Source organism: Suillus discolor, assembly GCF_016758755.1.
Source record: "Suillus discolor strain FC423 chromosome Unknown F5147scaffold_57, whole genome shotgun sequence".
Lineage (NCBI taxonomy): Eukaryota > Fungi > Basidiomycota > Agaricomycetes > Boletales > Suillaceae > Suillus > Suillus discolor.
This window is the reverse complement of record NW_024541304.1, coordinates 200390-217728: the sequence shown is the minus strand read 5'-3', so window position 1 is coordinate 217728 and position 17339 is coordinate 200390. Positions and strand designations below refer to the sequence as shown.

The 17339-nt window shown below is 48.1% G+C and overlaps 6 protein-coding genes across 6 annotated transcripts; 3 read left to right on the top strand and 3 right to left on the bottom strand.

Moving 5' to 3' along the window:
- The first annotated feature begins 643 nt into the window (after positions 1-643).
- On the top strand, positions 644-2643 carry F5147DRAFT_336666 (uncharacterized protein). The gene is made up of 15 exons (XM_041429278.1): positions 644-711; positions 768-931; positions 989-1165; positions 1230-1258; positions 1316-1335; positions 1387-1439; positions 1492-1574; positions 1627-1716; positions 1765-1907; positions 1963-1987; positions 2039-2068; positions 2120-2132; positions 2185-2235; positions 2283-2567; positions 2623-2643. Exons 2-14 carry the CDS (start codon positions 846-848, stop codon positions 2350-2352), a joined length of 870 nt encoding a protein of 289 aa, XP_041289258.1. The 5' UTR covers positions 644-711; positions 768-845; the 3' UTR covers positions 2353-2567; positions 2623-2643.
- Positions 2644-3667: 1024 nt separating this feature from the next.
- F5147DRAFT_336627 (uncharacterized protein) lies at positions 3668-5303 on the bottom strand. The gene is made up of 3 exons (XM_041429277.1): positions 5126-5303; positions 4938-5075; positions 3668-4877 (listed from the first exon to the last, which is right to left on the bottom strand). The coding sequence occupies exons 1-3, from the start codon at positions 5159-5161 to the stop codon at positions 3753-3755; spliced, it is 1299 nt and encodes a 432-aa protein (XP_041289257.1). The 5' UTR covers positions 5162-5303; the 3' UTR covers positions 3668-3752.
- A 2536-nt stretch (positions 5304-7839) lies between these two features.
- Positions 7840-8766, bottom strand: F5147DRAFT_582616 (uncharacterized protein; the record flags this gene model as incomplete). The annotated part of the gene is made up of 5 exons (XM_041431668.1): positions 7840-8024; positions 8082-8159; positions 8212-8347; positions 8401-8598; positions 8650-8766. Coding segments are annotated over 5 exons (714 nt in total), but the record flags the coding sequence as incomplete, so codon positions are not given.
- A 1266-nt stretch (positions 8767-10032) lies between these two features.
- Positions 10033-10485, bottom strand: F5147DRAFT_777303 (uncharacterized protein; the record flags this gene model as incomplete). Its single annotated transcript, XM_041441964.1, has 1 exon — positions 10033-10485. The coding sequence occupies one exon, from the start codon at positions 10483-10485 to the stop codon at positions 10033-10035; it is 453 nt and encodes a 150-aa protein (XP_041289255.1).
- A 498-nt stretch (positions 10486-10983) lies between these two features.
- On the top strand, positions 10984-13335 carry F5147DRAFT_839410 (cytochrome P450). The gene is made up of 11 exons (XM_041444215.1): positions 10984-11186; positions 11246-11342; positions 11397-11533; positions 11586-11711; positions 11764-12013; positions 12066-12191; positions 12239-12341; positions 12395-12481; positions 12538-12619; positions 12676-12798; positions 12855-13335. The coding sequence occupies exons 1-11, from the start codon at positions 11038-11040 to the stop codon at positions 13066-13068; spliced, it is 1494 nt and encodes a 497-aa protein (XP_041289254.1). The 5' UTR covers positions 10984-11037; the 3' UTR covers positions 13069-13335.
- A 1428-nt stretch (positions 13336-14763) lies between these two features.
- Positions 14764-16781, top strand: F5147DRAFT_777301 (cytochrome P450; the record flags this gene model as incomplete). The annotated part of the gene is made up of 11 exons (XM_041441963.1): positions 14764-14912; positions 14966-15062; positions 15117-15253; positions 15306-15431; positions 15484-15733; positions 15786-15911; positions 15958-16060; positions 16114-16200; positions 16254-16335; positions 16389-16511; positions 16568-16781. 11 exons carry the CDS (start codon positions 14764-14766, stop codon positions 16779-16781), a joined length of 1494 nt encoding a protein of 497 aa, XP_041289253.1.
- Positions 16782-17339: the final 558 nt, after the last annotated feature.

The window sequence follows — 17339 nt, the reverse complement described above, 5'->3', positions numbered from 1 at the left end:
GAGCATAACCGGATGATATTGTCATATTGGAATACGAACAAACGACTGGATGCTGGATCCGGAATTTGGCAGGCAGGTGGCGCAGGGCAAGCGCAGCAGGGTGGAAGCGCTAGTAGTGCAGGTACGGCGCCAGCCTGCCAGGCACAAGGTTACATAGCAGAGCAACTTTGTAAGCCGAGCATATAGGAGCACTGGTGATGTAAAACTGGAAGGGAAGGTTTAGGCACGAGTCCCAAGTAAGGCCCTGCAAGGGTTACCGTTAGCGGGAACCGAACCGGTTGTAAAAACAGAATAAGGCGAGAATAGAACATACCGGAAAGATTTTATCCTGAGGGACTATGTGAGGGAAGGTTTGGCGGCCACCGGAAGTCTCACCGTAATTTTTCCTCGCCCCTTAGTTCACACACTGTCAGCAACTGCCACTAAGCCAGTTTCATTTCGTCTTCACAAACTCTGTTCTCACCAGACCCTGGCGTATAATTCTCATGTGTACTAATCATAAGCACCCGTCGCCCGACTCTTCATGAAAATCGTTTAAACACGATTCGCGCCAATTACATCTTCTGCTCACACCAACTCATCTTGCCTGGCAGTTTTTTTTTTCTAGATCCTCTACGCGCAACACCGGGATACGGTTCTGACTGGGGATATTTGCCGGAAGTCACCGTTCTCCACACTGCCAGTTGCCCCATAGAAATTAGACAGGGTTATGTCAGTAGTAACCCTTTCCTTTTTACTTACCCTCCCTTCATCTCTTCTGGAACCAGCTCCCCTTCTCGCCTCTGCAAGACAAAGCGACGGACAAGTAGCTAGCGGCGATTTACAGACACAGACACAGCAGCCGAATGGTCAACTGGTCGGATTCCAGTGTCATCTCGAAATGCAGCAGTATTGTAGAGCACACTAATTTCTTATGTCTTGGTATGTACATGTGCGTATTGTTATTACTTCTCATATTCAAGAGCTTCTGCTCATGGCCAACTTGTAGGTGGGAGTACACAGGATCATGGCAAGTTGAACTTGCTTTGATTTGCAAACGCATACCACCTAGATGGCCTCTAGTAAGCAGCAGTTTGTATACTTGTCCATTGTCACGGAAATGTCAATCTCATCAGCTACCCTACATCACCGGTCGTATTCTTCTTCTGTCGTCCATGGCTTTGATGTGCGTATCTGATTCATTGACTGTCGCAGCAGACTCTTACGAACATCAGTTGCTGGCTCAGCAGCCCGGTCCCTCCTAGTGTGGATTGCCACAGTGAATCCTCCATTAAATTTTAATCTACTAGACGCGTGCTCAGGTTCATCATGACAGGCGCTTTTTTGGCCTTTTCTGTGAGCGTACTACGATGTACCGCTGATTCATCGTCTCAATTGGTGTGACAGTTTGCAGGAAATGCATCCATTGGTTGTTCTTCCTTGAACTTAATGCTACGACCGTGAGCTTCAGTAGTAATTTCGATCCTCGAAGCCCTTCCTTAACATGCACAGATTCATAATCTGGAGAGCATTCAGATGTGTCCGTATATTTCTGGTCTTAGCCACGGTTGGCCACTGGATCATCCTGTTACGGGGTGAGTTTTCTGAAGCAATACTATAATTTGATCCTTAACACCGCCATCACAGTAATGGTTGCCTTCTCCGTCATGAAAGTGAACGGGGGTTGTGGCTTCATGGTCATTGACCATACTGATATGACCACTATATTTGTCTACAGTATGTCCCAGAGACAGTGTTCTATTCCATCACTGACGCCTTGCACAGCGATGGCTTATGATATACTGGCGCTTGTCTTGACTATAATCGGCCTTCGAAATATGCCATCGTCTAATGAATTGTGGAAAGTGTTGTGCAAACAGGGGTTAACATATGTCCTGATCACCTGCGTGGCAAATATCATACCAGCCGTACGTGCTAATGAACAGAATCCAATATCCATCTGATTCCGTGTCTCCTGCGAAGGCTGTGGCTTCTCTGAATCTGAATAGTCAGTGAACTCCTGCTATTTGATATCATTTTGAAGTTTATAGCACGCTAGCTGCCATGAACGTTATATTTGCGATGCCGGGTAAGTTGTTGCAGAAAATTTACAATCACTATCTGATCATTGTCATACCAGCATCTGCTATCAGGTCTGGATTTGCATACGTTATCACGCTCGCCGTTTATTCAATTACTTTGTAGCACTGTCGCATCGGGTCGAATAGTTGTTGCCTTCCTAGACCTAAAGTCAAGGTACGAGTGACAAGATGATTTTTTAACCATATTCTCAACATTTCCAGCTCCTGCGGTGGAGAAGACATAAGTAGTCGAGATGTACCACTTACCACCGTGGTGACACTGCCCACGTGAGTTCTTGTTATGAATTTTACTTTTATTGGATGATGGACATGGCACACAGTGGATCCTCTATGGATGCCCCAAACCTCGTATGATGTTTGGGACCGGATCGATCCGTCAGTTTCTGATGGAAAACTTGGGGAAGCGGTTCATTGACAACGGTATAGTACGGCCGCCTTCACATAGCTGGCCACGGGTTTGGGGTAAAAAAGAAGGCATCAGTAGTAGTATGGACTTTGCCTCTTTCTCATGCGCTAGACTCCAATTCCCTTTCTTCCTTAGCGACATTGTCAAGATAGCGAACTCGCGAATGAATCTTTTTACTTGTTTGGAGACGCGGCGGCCTTCTCACGAACTACTGACATCTGTGAGCATATCCTCCTTCAACAGGTTACGAGGTGTGGGTATAGCAATCAGCTGGCATCTGTGGTACCGCATGGCTCTCGTTTATATGGTATGTGATCTCTCCGCTGCATAATTCGTGATGCCGGGCACGGGGCTAATAGGGGCCCAAGGGCGCCTAATACCTATTCGGTCTCCACGGCCTTTCCACGACTCAGTCAGCACGTAGACTAGAATGCGCGTACTTCGCATCATTGATGACCGCTTTGCTCTCGGTCAGAACGTGGACTGGAATATGCGTAGCTTCGCATCATCGACGATCGCCTTGCTCTCAGTTAGCACGTAGACTAGAATGTGCGTAGCTTCGCATCATCAACGATCGCCTTGCTGGACTCAGGCCGCTGGCCCCTGCTCCAGGGACCAATCACTGCTTCTATATACACAGAATCCCTCTGATCGGCGAAACGTTCCGAATCGTCAAGCCCCTGACGTGGCACCTGATGGATCGGCAAGTGGCCTCCAGCATCCAACTGCCCACGCCAGATCACATTGTGAACACCGAGTCGATTGAGGCTTGGGAAATGATATGTCTTGGACTATAATACATATGTAGAGAGCATCTATCTCGAGATGTTGGACGGCGAAACTCCAAGCGAGAATAATCCATGCTCACGTTCAAGTTCGTCGGGTCCTTGTGCCGCCGCATCCACTACATATGAAGCCCTAAACAATCTCAGTGACTAATTCTTGGGATGATTGATGGGTTTCGCTACATAGTTGAGATATTGACCTGCTATGCGTCCAAGTCTTGGAATTCAGGTTGGCTAATATCGGGTAATGTTATTCTACAGTATATATATAACCAGTGCTTCTAGCTATAGCTAGCAGAACTAATATTTACTGCAACTAAACATACAATCAAACTGCAACTCACCCAAACATTAATATCGCTGGTACCGAACTTCCAAAAGTAATACATTACACACTCCAAATCAGATCAGATAACAGCTCAGCAGAACGCTGGCAACCCCATAAATATGCGACAAATAAGAATAAATATAAAGTATGAATCACGCCCTGGATACCGTGAACTCCACTTCCCGAGCCATCTCGTTCAGAAGGAATGGAATATCATCTTCAGCTATACCACATTCCTGCAAGACGGTCGGCCAGTTATATTGCTCGTACCCTTGGTCTTGCTGGAGGCACCGGGTCACCTCACGGCGAACAACAATAGAAGCATTGCACAGCTGCAGAGCGTTGTCTAGCGGAAAACTGAAATTTTGGTTATGACTGGCAGGCCGTTCGCGGAGTATAGGTGAATCGCGATACGGGACGGGAGAGTCACCCCCTGAGTTTTCGGATGCGTCAAAAGAGCCTTCTCGACTGGGTAAAAACATGCTAGGAATGTCCGTCTCCGAAGGGTAATGTTCCATAACGACGAGCGGTTGCTGGGGTAAATCCTTTTCTGTCCGTGGTGGATAACTGATGTCGCCTCGGGTGGTCGCAGCTGTCTGTGAAGAGAATCCAGGATAATGTTGTTGAACAATCTCGGGTGTACGAGGATTTAGATAACTAGAATGCGAACTAGAAGAGCTCCTGGAGCTAGACGAAAAGGGACGAGATTTGGCTGGCGGTGGTAAGTGAAATCGCGGGCCATGCGAATCATAGTCGTCAGTTGCATCTAGCGGAATATCGGGGAGGGGAGACGTCGGGGGTGGAGAATTGTACGAAGTTCGGAGTTTTTTTGGAGAATGGGTAAATGTTGATGACATCGGCGATGATGGGACAGTAGAGGAGCGAGAGCGACCGGAGCTGATCTGAAAAGCATACGGTGATAGTACGGGCAATCTTCCTGGGGCATTGGTGGGTGGCAGCGAAGGTCTCCTCAACGAAGTCTCGGAAATATTGTGAGAAGCCTCCTCAGGTTGAATCCGATCTTCCTCTATTATGGATGAGCCTACATGTTGAACGGGCGAATAAGATGGTTGTAACCAGCTTTTGGGGGTGGAGGGACTAGGACTCGGAGTTGCAAAATCTCGCTGCGACGACAGGCTTTGACGACTATCCCGGCGAGTCCTCGCAGCCGTTTCACGGAGGACAAAGTCAGGCAGGGGTACATCTGGAGATCGTGGAAGACACGTAGATGCTCTAGCATCTCGGAAAGCGGTATGCAAAGTGGTGTCATTGATGAACTGCGTGCAGGAAGTTGTGTTAACAGAGGGCGGTGATGGTAAAATATCAAGGCTACCAACTTTCAATTCCAGCTGTCGCAATTTTTTCAAGATGTGTTCTGTCGGCCTTCCTTTCTCTTGCTTTCGTGTTATGTACGTCGTAAGAGCTTGCCTAGCCTTGTCGGTGTCAGTCCCGCAGTTGGCAAGCACTGTGATGACCTAACATAGTAAGTATGCATGAGCATGGACGCAGGAATAGGATAAATCACCTCCATTTGGGAATCGCCGTTGAACATAGTGCTCATATTACTATTAAGTGGGGTTCCCTGCTTGTATTAGCCGTTTTGACGAAAGTGGATGGTATAATGATAGTAGGGAGGGAGCAATATTGAAGGAGCGCTGGGGTCGCCCATACCATGCATCCACGTTTATGAACAATTTGGAACGTTATCGCAGTCTGCCAAGTGATCTCTGTAGCATCGGTGCACCAGGGCCCAGCACCCACTAAACGCCGTACCAATACTAAATTACATTAACGCACGTTTGCCTACGCAGAAGTAAAATTCCTTATTTTGAAGAATGGTCGTCGCGGAGCTCGATTTTACCTGGAAATGAGCACTTGAGCCCCGCTACTGAAGCTTTGAAGCTAGAAGGCTCACTTACATGCCACCCTTCCAAGTATGTACTAGCGTTCAATGATAGCACGTTCGTCTGGTAATGGTGCCGGAATTCGGGTTAGACCCATCAGCTGCGGAAGAATCCCGACTTGATCCCGACAGGCGTAGAATAAAGTCCACGTTCTTGTCAGGGAGCTTGGAGAGAAAAGCACTACAAATTAAGGCACTCATACGGGTCATGCTGATGCACCCAGTGACTGCAGATCCTAGTAGTAGCGGGCGAAAGATCTTTCACTTGTACGGTAGATAGTTCATTCGAGTCGCAACCCCAGGCTCACCCTGTCCGGATCTCCAGTCTAACGGAACTTGGACGCGACAAATATAAACCTGATAGATGATCATAATGGACGTGCCACTTACTGCGCTTGTGGAGCCATAGTACACCATAATAGTTCAAACCAGAACGCTCCGTGTCGATGTTCCACTAAAAATGGATGATTTGAATAGAATGATGAGAATGGAAAGCCAATACTCCCTCAAAGTTCCTGGATCATCGGAACTGAGTTGATGTAGGGTCACCGAGAATGAGGCGGTAATGTTTTGACGGGTAGGCGTCATCGCTCAGCGCTAGAAATCATAGCCTACGGGTGATTTCGGGGAGCGTCATGGTAGTTGTCCGGCCGACTGCCTTACCTCATCTCAACTTTGTCTCAGAAAATATAGAAAACTGTCACGACGACTCATGGTGGCCCTGGACAATGCCAATAGGAACTCTTTCAATTGCTGTCTAATGTCCATTTGAAACCCTTAATTTATCAAGTTGAAGTCTTCGATCAATCTTCGATAGATGATCTGATCATCATTGGTGGAACAACGTACATAGTGCTCACCGGCACCGCCGAAACGTTCGAACAATGATCGGTCATCGCTAACTGAGTTCTAAGTATATCGTGTATGTCCAGAGTTTCCAATGACAATGTGTCGAACAGGAGCATCATGATTAGGGCATACAGTACTTGCAAGCTCCCCTGATAATTTCAAACCGACGATGATTCAGCTCTGAAAAGACTTCTGTTCTCTGTTCTCTATCGACTATTGTCCAGTTTGCGCTTCTTGTTCCATGCCACCGTAGTTTGAACTCTATTGCTGTTCGTTGTGAGGCTGTCCGACAATTGTGCTGCAAAGTCAGACAAGTCAGCCAAGCGACCTGCAGCACGCGCGCGCGTTATCCCACGCGAGGGACCGGCAGCAGCGTTTGCAGCAGTGCCTGTGGTGGAACGAGGGTAGTGTGCCCCAGTAGAGGTAGAGCCAAACGTGAATGCACCAGATGGACCGGACGTACACGCATGGGTGGTTTTAGTACTATTAGCGGCGGTGTTCGCATTACTTCCCGCAGCGACGTTCTGCTTCGTATTACATCGAGAGTAGTATGCGCGTGCAAAAGCAGCGACTGCAACCTCGTGATCAGCACCGCCTGTCGTGTTCATAGATCCAGGGCGCACACTTTTAGTGGGGACGCGTGCTCCTGTGGACGCAACGGTAGTTGGGACTGGGTTCGCCGAGTGCGTAGACGTAGTACCGGCAGCTCTGTTAGATCTGCGCGAAGGGTCGCACTTTACAGCATCAGTGGGAGCTATGGCTGCTGTTGACGCACTCGTAGGTGGAGCTACTGTGGATGCAGGGGTAACAGGGCGTAGGCGGGCGGGTATAACGATGGTGATGGGAGCCGATGTCTCCCCATCTCGACCCTGACCACACCCTCGTGCGTCGCCTATATTCCCCCTCGCACCCCTGGCACGCAAATAGATACGACCGCCTCTAACAGGGGCTGATTGCGCTTGTGCCAAGTCATGGGTGCCAGTCGTTGCCTCCGACAGCGTTGCAGTAGTATTCACATGTCCGGTAGTATCGGATGTTGATAATGCATGGGAAGCGGAGGGTGGGAGTTCGATGGACCAGGGCGCAGTCAAAGGGGGTTGCCGCACGGTAACGGGCGCCAATTTCAGATTCGAGCTAGCAGCAGTACCAGTGATCGTTTGTTCCGAATTCCAATTAATCGAGATATTTGAGTTAGCTGTGGACTGAGATGCTGAATGGGTGTTAGTGGGAGTCACAGGCATGCGAGAAGGCATCACTCTGCCGCACGTGGGACACTTGACGCCTGTAAGTACAACTGTATTCGCCTCCACCTTGCGCAAGATCCTGTCGATCCCACGGAGAGGCGTATGATACAAACTTCCATTGTTAGGCGTATGATAAATACTGGCAGAGCGTGTGCACACCATCACACCCGCTACAGAAGGGTTAGGAGTTGTTGCACTCTTCTCTGTAACTTCAGAGACAGCCTTGTACGTTTCATGGCTCGAAGTTGTCGAATTCTGATCTTTCTTCGCTTCCTCTTTCTTCGCCTGTTCTTTCTTGCGCTGGCGAGCTTTGGTCTGTTTCTCACTTTCAGCTAGTGCCGCTGCTTGCGCTTGCTTGGGTACTTTGATTTGTCTGCCGAATCTTGTCGTCGTAGGAAGGTTCACAGGAAGGTTCAATGGTGACCGAGCTGCAACGGAAGACCATGAATCACCGTCCTACAACCAGTATCTCAGAGATGACTTACGCCGGTGTTGCTCAAGGGTGTCGTGGATACGAGAGCTGGCTTCCACAGCAAAAGGTAATTGTTGGCTCATCTCGAAGTCTGATGAAAAGAAGTCAGGTATAAATTTAGAACACTGATCGAGCCACCCGACCGTATCCGAACGCAAAGTCCTCAATATCCAGACTAGACGCTCCACGACCATGCATGTTTTCAACTGCTGCGTCTGCGATACTATCAATAAGTTGGGTGTGAGCTTCATAGATAGTGTTCGTGATGATCGTCAAAAGCTAGAGGGGGCGATCATTCGAGAACTCTGGGTATTCTTTAAAGTGGCTCTTACCACAGGTATATCGCTTCCCACAGTTGACATCCCAAAACGCGCGCGGAAGTACTCTGTCGCCCATTTGTGCACATCCGTGAAGTTCTCGATCAGCTGAGGACCGAGTTGGCGAGATGGATCAATCGGAGGATTTTTGGGGTGGTCGCGATTGGCAAGCAATTGCAGGGCCCCCTGGATAAATTGAGAAGGCTCGTTAAGCTATGAAACCGTCAGTGGAGTGTTTCTGTGACGTGAACAGAAAGAACTTACCGATACACTGACCCTCTGACCGAGTGGCAGAGGAATTTGCCTGTTGGCATAATCCTGTAGAATGGGCCGAGTATGTGCAACCCATTCGTCGGTTGACTGGAAGCTGAGTCGTAACATGCTGACAAGTAGACGGAGCGCCATGACTCACAGAAAAATCGGGTAATGGATAAAATAGATCCTCATCGTCCAACGGGCCAAGATCAGCTGGATGTTGACCAGAATAGAATCTGTCTTCTGTCAAAGCTTTCCCCTTCCCCTTACCCTTTGAGGCAGCAGAACATCTCCCGTCAGCATTCTTCTTAGGTAGCGAAATAAATTGCTGGAGTGTGGGCTGCAAAAGCGGTGGGAAAATGGTTGATGGTAAGCGCTGAGTAGATGAGCCCATGCCACCAGGTAAGAGCTTGCGCGGTTCGTCAGGAAGAGTGGAGTCTACGTTGTCACACGAATTGAGAGCTGGTGGTGTGGTATCAGAAGGATCATAAGAGTAGTATGAATCTGCGCCTGTGGTGGGTGGTACTGATGTAGAATTGATGCCAGACTGGTATCCCTCATCCTTATCATTCGAGGGAGGGGTTGTTCGTGATGAGGTGAATGACGCAGTATCTACGTTTGAGGTAGCGCGTTGGACACGAGTGGATCTTCTGACCATACTGTGAGACTAGTGATATGGAAAATGAGTGGTTCTGTCTGCTGTATGAAAACTGGTGCTTATGAAAGACCAAGGAGTCACTGCTGTGGCTGCCCATCGTCATCGTCAAAACACGCAAACAGGTTATCACTGCTTCAAAAACAAAGGTGTAAGACCTTGATTTGGCGTGAAAGGGAGTGTTAGACAAAGGGAGGATATCATGTTACCGACTTGGAAAAGTTAGAATGGTGCTGCTACACAATGAATCGGCATTGTCTCTCAGAGTAGGATGTATGAAGTAAATTTGTTGACTATTACATAATTTAAAGTTACTCGCTCAGTCACTCACGTGCTCACGAGTTGCGGCGCGCGCAGACCAACTTTTTATTACTAGTAGCTTGCTTGACTCGCATCAACAAAGTGCCAATCCAAACGAGACACGCTCGTCGCTAATATTGCACCAAGGCAATTACTAGATCACGCTGCTACCATGAATATCACAAGCAAGGTTTCAGGCCCAGGTTCCACCCGGCATTTCAGGAGTACGAATCGATCTTCAAAACAATATTGGCGGCCTCATGATCACGAAATATAGTCAAAGTACATATAGTTATCCCATTGCGCATCATATATATAGCAATCGGTGCGGAATTATCGCCCCACAATTCAAAGAATCTGACATCGCTGTCATACACAGGAACATGCGCGCAATCGCCCTACATCGCTTTACGATCGTACAGTCATGAATTGAATTATCATGCATCTTGTGCTTCCCACTGCAAGTTGCGTAGTCTGGCAGTACTTCCAAATTTGACGAGGGCTTCGAGAGTGGTTTGGGATAGCACTTCCTTCTGCCGAGAGACAAGCTTACGCAGCCCTCTCGCAAAATGGGGATGTTGGCTCAAGAATGGAAATGTGATTTTGCTTATTCCAGAAGCGTAGACCCTCAGACATCGGTCCGTTTCAACAAGATTTGGCTCATTTTCCAGGAATGTGACGTTAAGCTTTGGTTTCACATTGAGGTCGAGGAGAAGAGCGATGTGGGGGAGATTCGATAGGCACTGGATTGAATCATGCGTACGAGTGACGAACCCCAAGTCTTGCTCATGGTAATTCTTTCCCGTTTTGCCATAGGAAATAAACATCTGTGAGACGCGTTTTAGATCTTCGGAGCCAAGGATACGATCGTCAAAATAGATGGGAATCATCTTGTCGACGAACAGCTGCAGATGATAGCATTGGACCGCGCTTGTGCGATGCCAGTATCGCAAAGTCCACTCTTCGGTACTGCATCTCAGAGGCGTACGCCATAGCTGATTATCAGTTCGGAGTGCAAAGTTCTATTTTTAGAATGATGCCTGTACCTCCGCCGAACTTCTATTACAATATTGTTTTGTAAACCTAACGGTCGACGGTCCTGTGGCACGGTCAATCCAACGGGTCATCGAGAACGATATGAAGATCTACATTAATCTTCAGGTGGAGTCAAAATGTCTTGAAACACGCGAGTCCACCACTAACTTATCACCAGGGTGGTCACATCAGGTTCCTATACTATAGGAAGACCGCAATACGTGACTCGCACAGGTCCGATTTATCCGCGGGTCTGTATAAGTATAAGTCAGCGTAATCACGCACTCTAATCTCACCGTACCCGTCGCTCATCACAGTAAGTCACCACCTTTGTGTTCTGGAGTACTTGACGCGTTGCAAAGTAGGGGGTGTCTCAATTGTGACCATAAGCAAGCACGACCATTTCAATGGCGATTATCATTGCCGCATGCACCCTTATCATTATCTTAGCCAGCGTCTGGACAGCGAAACAACGATACCAGGCCGCAAGACGGTTGCCATTACCCCCTGGACCGCCTGGACGTTGGCTATTAGGAAATGCGATACCAAAGTCATAGTAAGTCGTTGTCAAGGGACACCAACATGATCTCTATCTAACCCCTCACGCGCACGCAGCGCGCCGTTTCAATTCGCGAGATGGACAGATCAATACGGACCTGTGTTCTCCCTCAAACAAGGCCATAGGATTTTCGTAGTTATAGGACGTCATCAGGTCAGCATAAAACAATACATTGTCTAGCCAGACATGAAGTGGATCACGTCACAGGCTGCAGTGGATATCATGGAAAAAGAAGGAGCAAATGTTGCCGACCGCCCACGTTTCATTGGAGTGCAAGAGCCGTTGTCTGGCGGGTTCAGGATGCCCCATGAGGACAGGAATGAGATATTGCGCCGGATGCGCAGGTACACATCCTGTCTCTACTAGGTGCTATCAGGGAGACTAAATGTAAAGCAGGGTCTTGCATGCAAACTTGCAACCTAAGGTTGCGGAGACTTATGAGCCCATGCAGACCGGGCATGCGAAGAATCTGGTTCTAGATATCTTAGATGATCCAAAGAACCACCAGAGACATGCCATGCGGTACGAACACCAGCTCATTCTCGCGGTACAGGTGTTAATCCGAGGATTTCAGTTATTCAGCTTCCGTGATCATGTCCTTCAACTATGGAAAAATTACTCCGACTTCATATACAGATCCTGAAGTCGTTTCCATCAACAGGTTTTCTACGCGTGTTGGTCAAGCTATGAAGCCAGGAGCATATCTTGTGGATGCGTATCCAATGCTGCGTTTCGTCCCAGGCTACCTGAGTGAGCTGAAGGCGTGGCACAAAGAAGAACTTGCTTTCTATGACGGGCAGTTAGACGCTGTGCGAAGACAGATGGTTCGTGATGATTTGCTTGTGATGATAGATATGCTCGCTCACCACTGTAAAGTGTGAGGGAACTGCTACAAGTCCATCCTTTGCGAGGTTCATATTAGAGCACCAGAAACAATATCAGCTCGAAGATAAGGGACTGGGATACCTTGCAGGTATGGTATTTGCGGCTGGTTATGATACGGTAAGTTCTGACATTTGCATCGCGTCTTGACTCGACAACTGTTGTAGACTGCGTCTGCAATCACAATTATGATGATGGCAGCTGCCACTCATACAGATGCGCAGGCTCGCGTACAAGAGGAACTCGATAACGTGGTGGGGCGTACGCGGCGTAGGTCATGCATTTTCTTTGTTCGTCTACTGACTGAGATAGCTCCTGATTAGTGCCGATGTTTGCTGATCAGGAGGTGCTGCCGCAGGTTACCGCGTTCATACTCGAGAGTCTCAGGTGGAGACCTGTCACTCTTGGAGGTACGTCTTATTTGAGTTGTGATGATGGGATAATGAACGACCACCTTGCACTACAGGCCTTGCTCATCGCGCGAGTAAGGACGTCATTTGGAACAACTACCTCATTCCGGCAGGTGCGACCGTGATTGGGAACCATTGGTCAGTAGGCAATCATTTTCGTCCTCTCACCTTTGGGTCTGACGCTCGTGCTTCAGGGCTATCGCAAACGATCCTGAAGTCTTTCCAGAACCACAGACGTTTAATCCTCAGCGTTGGATCGACGATGCAGGTCGTGTGCGCGGTGATCTCCGGTTTTTCACTTATGGCTTTGGCCGTCGGTGAGTGACATCGTTCATCTCTCGACCATTTCTTATTGCTTACTTGAAAATATCAGAGTGTGTCCCGGTCAACATCTGGCGAATCGGTCGGTCTTCATTAATACGGCTCTTATTCTGTGGGCCTTCCGCCTTTCTGAGAATCCTGCCGCGAAGATTGACACGTTTGCATTCTTGGACACCTTAAACATACAAGCTGCTCCGTTTGAGATGTGTTTTGAGAAGAGGATCGATGAGAACGTGATCAGGGAACTATGCGCACCGGGAAAATAAGAGGTGTTTATTCTAGAAACTTGAATTTTTGTGCAAAGGAGTTCGTCTTGCATTTTGGTGTTTACTCGTCATTACACCTAACTTTGTATATCTTTAAACAGTTGTCAAGATATGACTATCGATGTCACTCTCGTACGTACTCATCCTTTTCTTTACATATGCAATCACTCTTTGTTACATGCCTCATACACGTTCTCCTTTGATTCTCCGTCTCAATCAGCGCATTAAGACTTCTCTCCGTTGAATATCCTCCTTAGTCTTTTGACCCAATGAAAAGTCTCGTTCCCATTCCTAGTCCGAGCCTCTCGAATCGTCAGGACAGGCGCGATTGTAATCATGAACCGGCTCCCCTTGGTGTTACCACGCATCAAGTATCTCTCGATCAATTACGATACTCTCCAAGTTGCGTGGCCGATCGTGAACTGTTTACAGACAGCCCCCGGGTAAAATGAAGTATGATACTGAAGTGGTATCCTTCTACCATTCAATTATTCGGCCACCACCCATGCGCTTTCTTTCTCTAGCTGGCTAAATTGAAGAGCAGACAACTTGACTTTGCTCTCAAAGTTGACACGGGTTTCATTGTGTGCTTCCCAGTCTCATAGATCCGGTCACGTTAGTCTTTAATGTGGCTGACAGCCCCATCAGCTATATTTTTTTACCTTCACTTCGAGGCACCTCTGAAGCACCTCAAGCTATGTGACATCTCTCGCTTAATTCCTACTACTCAGCGAGTCGTGTTTCGGCTTTCTCATTGATGTCGTGGCTAATGGCACAATACGTAGTTCGATGCTGGCTTGGTCGATGTGGTTGTTGTTCCTGGAGTATGGGCAATTTTCCCTGCTTCATGGTCAATATAGCAATCGGTGCGGAATTCGAAACTGTTATCGCCACACAATTCAAAGAATCTGACATCGCTGTCATACACAGGAACATGCGCGCAATCGCCCTACATCGCTTTACGTTCGTACAGTCATTATTCAAATTATCATGCATCTTGCGCTTCCCACTGCAAGTTGCGTAGTCTGGCAGTACTTCCAAATTTGACGAGGGCTTCGAGAGTGGTTTGGGATGGCACTTCCTTCTGCCGAGAGACAGGTCTGTGCAGCCCGCTCGCAACTTGGGGATGTTGGCTCAAGAATGGAAATGTGGTTTTACTTATTCCAGAAGCGTAGACCCTCAGACTCATTGGTCAGTTCCAACAAGATTTGGCTCATTTTCCGGGAATGTAACGCGAAGCTTCGGTTAGCTACTTATAGGTTCGGAGTGCAAAGTTCTATTTTTAGAATGAGGAAGTCGACCTCCATTACCGTATTAATGTTTTGTAAACCTAACGGTCCTGTCGCACGAGCAATCCAACGGGTCATCCAGAACGACTTGAAAATCTACCTTACTCTTCAGGTGGAGTGGAAATGTCTTGGAACATGCGCGTCCACCACTAACTTATCACCAGGGTGGTCACATCAGGTTGCTATAGAAGACCGCAATTGTACGTGATTTGCACAGGTCCGATTTATCCGCGCACGCCGCAGGTGTTCAATCCCGTGTTTGTATAAGTATAAGTCAGCGTAATCATGCACTCTAATCTCACCGTACCCGTCGCTCATCACAGTAAGTCACCACCTTTGTGTTCTGGAGTACTTGACGTGGTGCAAAGTAGCGGGGTGTCTGAATCGTGACTGCCAGACCGTTTCAATGGCGATTATCATTGCCGCATGCACCCTTATCATTATCTTAGCCAGCGTCTGGACAGCGAAACAACGATACCAGGCCGCAAGACGGTTGCCATTACCCCCTGGACCGCCTGGACGTTGGCTATTAGGAGATGCGATGCCAAAGACATAGTAAGTCATCGTCAAGGGACACCAACAGGATCTCTATCTAACCCCTCACGCAGCGCGCCGTTTCAATTCGCGAGATGGACAGAACAATATGGACCTGTGTTCTCGTTCAAACAAGGCCATGAGATTTTCGTGGTTATAGGACGTCATCAGGTCAGCATAAAACCATACATTGTCTAGCCAGGCATGAAGTGGATCACGTCACAGGCTGCAGTGGATATCATGGAAAGAGAGGGAGCAAATGTTGCCGACCGCCCACGTTCTATTGCGGTGCAAGAGACGTTGTCTGGCGGGTTAAGAGGGTCCCTTGAGGACAATAATGAGAGATTGCGCCGGATGCGCAAGTACACATCCTGTCTCTACTAGGTGCGATCAGCGAGACTAAATGTAAAGCAGAGTCTTGCATGCAAAATTGCAACCTAAGGTTGCGGAGACCTACGAGCCCATGCAGACCGGGCATGCGAAGAATCTGGTTCTAGATATCTTAGATGATCCAAAGAACCACCAGAGACATGCCATGCGGTACGAACACCAGCTCATGCTCGCAGTACAGGTGTTGATCCGAGGATTTTAGTTATTCAGCTTCCGTGATCATGTCCTTCACCTATGGAAAAATTACTCCGACTTCATATACAGATCCTGAAGTCGTTTCCATCAACAGGTTTTCTGCGCGTTTTTGTCAAACTATGAAGCCGGGAGCATATCTTGTGGATGCGTATCCAATCCTGCGTTTCGTCCCAGGCTACCTGAGTGAGCTGAAGGCATGGCACAAAGAAGAGCTTGCTTTCTATGACGGGCAATTAGACGCTGTGCGAAGACAGATGGTTCGTGATGATTTGTTTGTGATGATAGATATGCTCGCTCACCATTGTAAAGCGTGAGGGAACTGCTACAAGTCCATCCTTTGCGAGGTTCATATTAGAGCACCAGAAACAATATCAGCTCGAAGATAAGGGACTGGGATACCTTGCAGGTGAGATATTTGCGGCCGGTTCTGATACGGTAAGTTCTTACATTGCATCTCGTATTCACTCGACAACTGTTGTAGACTGCGTCTGCAATCACAATTATGATGATGGCTGCTGCCACTCATACAGATGCGCAGGCTCGCGTACAAGAGGAACTCGATAACGTGGTGGGGCGTACGCGGCGTAGGTTATGCATTTTCTTTGTCCATCTGCTGACTCAAATAGCTCCTGATTAGTGCCGACTTTTGAAGACCAGGAAATGCTGCCGCAGGTTACCGCGTTCATGCTCGAGAGTCTCAGGTGGAGACCTGTCACTCTTGGAGGTACGTCTTATTTGAGTTGTGATGCGATAATGATCGACCACCTTGCACTACAGGCTCTGCGCATCGCGCGAGTGAGGACATCGTTTGGAGGAACTACCTCATTCCGGCAGGTGCGACCGTGATTGGGAACCATTGGTCAGTAGGCAATTTCCATCCTCTCACCTTTGGGTCTGATGGTCGTGTTTCAGGGCTATCGCAAACGATCCTGAAGTCTTTCCAGAACCACAGACGTTTAATCCTCAGCGTTGGATCGGCGATGCAGGTCGCGTGCGCGATGATCTCCGGTTTTTCACTTTTGGCTTTGGCCGTCGGTGAGTGACATCGTTCATCTCTCGACGATTTCTTATGCCTTACTTGAAACTGTCAGAGTGTGTCCCGGTCAACATCTCGCGAATCGGTCGGTCTTCGTCAACACAGCTCTTATTCTGTGGGCTTTTCGCCTTTCTGAGAATCCTGGAGCGAAGATTGACACGCTTGCATTCTCGGACACTTTCATCATACATGCTGCTCCGTTTGAGATATGTTTTGAGAAGAGGATCGATGAGAACGTGATCAGGGAACTATGCGCACCCGGCAAATAAGAGGCATTTATTCTAGAAACTTGGATCTTTGTGCAAAGGAGTTCGTCTTGTGTTTGTAGTCTTTTCGTTGTCAGTCCGACTCAAGCTCGTCGTTACACCTAACTTTGTATGTCTTGAAACAGGCACGATTATAACAATGAACTTGCACCCCTTTGTGTTACCACGCATCAAGTATATCTCGATACACTCCAAGTTGCGTGGCTGCTCATAAGCCGTTTACAGACAGCCCCTGGACAAAATGAAGTATGGTACTGAAGTGGTATCCTTTTACCATTCAATTATTCGGCCACCACCCATGCGCATTCTTTTTCTAGCTGGCCAAAACGAAGAGCAGACAACTTGACTTTGCTTTCAAAGTTAACACGGGTTTCATTGTGTACTTCCCAGTCTCATGGTTCCGGTCATGGTAGTCTTTAACGCGGCTGACAGTCCCATTAGCTATAATTTTTTCCCTTCACTTTGAGGCGCCTGCGCCGAAGCACCTTAAGCTATGTGACATATCTCGCCCAATTCTTACTCGGCACTTCAAAGGTGATTTCGATTCGGACAACCTGATCT

Coding starts and splice junctions, on each gene's coding strand:
- F5147DRAFT_336666 (XM_041429278.1), top strand. CDS start 846: ATGGTCAACTGGTCGGATTCCAGTGTCATCTCGAAATGCAGCAGTATT. Junction 1,440..1,491: donor TTGAACTTAATGCTACGACC/GTGAGCTTCAGT, acceptor TAACATGCACAG/ATTCATAATCTGGAGAGCAT. Junction 1,908..1,962: donor TGGCAAATATCATACCAGCC/GTACGTGCTAAT, acceptor TCTCCTGCGAAG/GCTGTGGCTTCTCTGAATCT.
- F5147DRAFT_336627 (XM_041429277.1), bottom strand. CDS start 5,161: ATGAGCACTATGTTCAACGGCGATTCCCAAATGGAG. Junction 5,076..5,125: donor ACGGCGATTCCCAAATGGAG/GTGATTTATCCT, acceptor TTACTATGTTAG/GTCATCACAGTGCTTGCCAA. Junction 4,878..4,937: donor TGCGACAGCTGGAATTGAAA/GTTGGTAGCCTT, acceptor TCCTGCACGCAG/TTCATCAATGACACCACTTT.
- F5147DRAFT_839410 (XM_041444215.1), top strand. CDS start 11,038: ATGGCGATTATCATTGCCGCATGCACCCTTATCATTATCTTAGCCAGC. Junction 12,342..12,394: donor CGTGGTGGGGCGTACGCGGC/GTAGGTCATGCA, acceptor GCTCCTGATTAG/TGCCGATGTTTGCTGATCAG. Junction 12,799..12,854: donor ACTTATGGCTTTGGCCGTCG/GTGAGTGACATC, acceptor TGAAAATATCAG/AGTGTGTCCCGGTCAACATC.